The 2,551-nt window shown below is 67.8% G+C and overlaps 1 protein-coding gene across 1 annotated transcript in view; it reads right to left on the bottom strand.

Moving 5' to 3' along the window:
* Nucleotides 1-701, bottom strand: part of PLVAP (plasmalemma vesicle associated protein) — a 2,444-nt gene extending 1,743 nt beyond the window's left edge. The window contains exon 1 of the mRNA XM_019472201.1: nt 324-701. Coding sequence (XP_019327746.1) covers nt 324-701 — 378 coding nt within the window. The remainder of the gene's footprint in view (nt 1-323) is intronic.
* Between the last annotated feature and the right edge of the window lie 1,850 nt (nt 702-2,551).

The raw sequence follows: 2,551 nt of genomic DNA, 5'->3' as shown, positions 1-2,551 counted from the left end.
CCCCGTGGGGGGGGGGGGGGGCGCGGGGGGCCGGCGAGGGCAGGGGGTTGGGGAGGATGAGGAGGGGGGGGCTGCGAGATTGGAACCCCCTCGGCCAGCGACTGCCTGTGGGATGCCAAGGCTGAGAGCACCCCTGGGGCTGGCGGGGGCACGTCAGCGTCGCCAGCGGGCTCTGCCCCCCCGCACCCTCTCGTCCGTCCCTGCTGAATCTTGCGGGGCTGAAGCGAGGTCCCGGCTCCTCGCGGCCCCCAGCACCCATGGGTGGGTTGCTGCCCCCAGTACCCGGGGGGCTTTGCCTTCCCTCCCCAGGGAGGGGGGCTCACCTTGGGGATGGAGTTGGGAGCCTGGGTGCTATTGCACTTATCCAGGTCCCGTTGCACCTTCTGGGCGAGGGCCTGCAGCCCTTGCTTCTCCTTGAGGGTGGCGTTGAGGGTGCGCGTCAGGTTGATGTTCCTCCCGCTGAGGGTGATGATCTTGTTGTAGCGATCCTGCAGCTGCTCCTCCAGCAGCCGGAGGTGCGTGTCGGTGCCTGCCTGCGCGTTGCCGTACACCATGAACAGCACCAGCCCCAGGATGATGAGGAATTGGATGAGGGAGGTGAAGAGGAAGATGTACTTCACGTAAAACCCACAGTCCCGCTTGGGCATCGCTTCCTTGGCCTCCAGACCAAACTTGGCCATGGCGTAGCTGCTCTTCTCCATCCTGCCGATGCTCTGCACACCCCACCCCGCAGCAGGCCCTTTCAACGGGGCCACGCCGGGGCGGAGCTCGCTCCCGCCACCGTGTTTATATTGCTCTATTTAATATTTCCTTCTGCTGGGCTCCTTCCTGCCTCTCCGGATGCCTCAGACCCGCCAGGTTATCACGACGCAGCTTCTGTTTTGTGAGAACTGTTCCCAGTTGATAACGGACGGGGGCGAAGCCTGGGACCCCGCTCCACCCGGCCTGTGCCGGGGCCTGGCACTCCCCCAGGACCAGCTCTCACCCTGAAATAGCCCCCGGCACGGCGGGCACCGGGGATGCCCGGGGAATGAGTCCTCGGGGGCAGGCAGGGTGGGCTCGGCGCTCGCTGGTGGGGTGATGGAGCAGGATCCCACCACCTGCACTGGGCGCCCCGGGTTGGTCCTGACGCCATGTCCTCGTGGTGGGACGGTGGCACGCGAGTCACCGCCGGACCCTGCTGCTCGCCAGGTCAATGGCATGCAGGGACTGATGCTCCACGTCTGCTTTCCTGCACCTCGCAGGCAGCTCACGAGCAGGGGAAGGATGCGGCCAGGCCCTGGCTTGCAGGTAGGGTGGCAGTGGGCTAGGGTGGTGGGTGGTGGCGGGTTTGTGGGATGAAGCCACTGGTGGGAACCTGCAGCTGCGGCGCCCATGGGTGCTGTCACCCCGCAGAGCCACCATCCTGCCGCGGGGCCTGGGGAGCCGCTCCTGGTCTCTGTCCCCCGCCGGGGACATCTCTGCTGGGCAGAGAGCAGCCGGTGGAGGGGAGCAAGGGGCAAATCCCGACCTCTCCATGCCCACCTGCGTGTGGGACCACCGGGTCCCCAGGATGCTGAGGAAGCCCCAGCCGAGCACGTGGAGCGCGGGTGGCCCTGGCGCCGTGCGAGGACGGCCACCCATGCCAGCATCGCTGCCAGGGCGGCTCAGCCCAGCCGGGCACGGATGGAAAGAGCCACGGGTTTGCAGCCGTCTCCCCTGTCCCGCTCCAGGTCTGGGGTCCCCTGGGCCCCATGCTGGGCTGAGGGGGGAGCCTGGGGGTGAGGACTGGCTTGGGGACATGGAGGGGGTTCCTCAGTGCAGGGAAAAGGGGTCGCATCGGGTGTGGGCAGCACCATGGCAGGGACTGGAGGGAGGGGGGATGCTGCCTGTCCAACCCTCAGTGCCAGTGGCCACAGACCGGGTGTCTGGGCTGCAGGACGGGCACCCCCAGGTCTGGGCTGAGCTGGACCATGTTCAGATCCTGGCCACGGCCATCGCCACCCCGTCCCCATCCCGTGGGAGCCCTGGGCTGTGGTGGAGGGGCCGGCTGCGCCCGGGACCCCTCCAGCTCTGCAGGATGCCCAGCCCGGGATGGGGGGGGCTGGCCAGGGGGGCCGAGGTGTGGGGCCACGCCGGGCGCTGACCTCGAGCTGCTCGTTGTTTCCTGCCTTCTGGCTGCGCCGCGGTCCCTGGGGACCGGGAAGCGTCTGCGATGGCCGGGATGGTGTCAGTCCTGAATCCATTCTCAGCTACTGCCGTTTCCTTCCTGAGCTGCAAATAACGGTGAGTCACCCCCGGCCCCCCCCTGGGCCCTGACGTGGGGACGCTACCGGGGCTCTGCCGGACCCCTGACCCTGGGACCCTGGCGTGCCACTGACTTCGCTGGTCAGATGCTCTCTCTGGCAGCCCACCCCAAGGGCTCCCTGCAGCCTCCCGGGGTCACCGGGGATCCCGATGGGGCGTCCAGCCCCACCAGCGCTGCAGACCCTGCCCCTGTCCCATTTTCCAATTAGCCTCCTGGCTATAATTAATCCTTCCCATGCTGAGGGCTGGTGCTGCATTGAGGTCG

Source organism: Aptenodytes forsteri, unplaced genomic scaffold (assembly GCF_000699145.1).
Source record: "Aptenodytes forsteri isolate BGI_AS27 unplaced genomic scaffold, ASM69914v1 Scaffold147, whole genome shotgun sequence".
Classification (NCBI taxonomy): domain Eukaryota; kingdom Metazoa; phylum Chordata; class Aves; order Sphenisciformes; family Spheniscidae; genus Aptenodytes; species Aptenodytes forsteri.
Note: the sequence above shows the minus strand (reverse complement) of the source record. Positions and strands in the feature narration are given on the sequence as shown.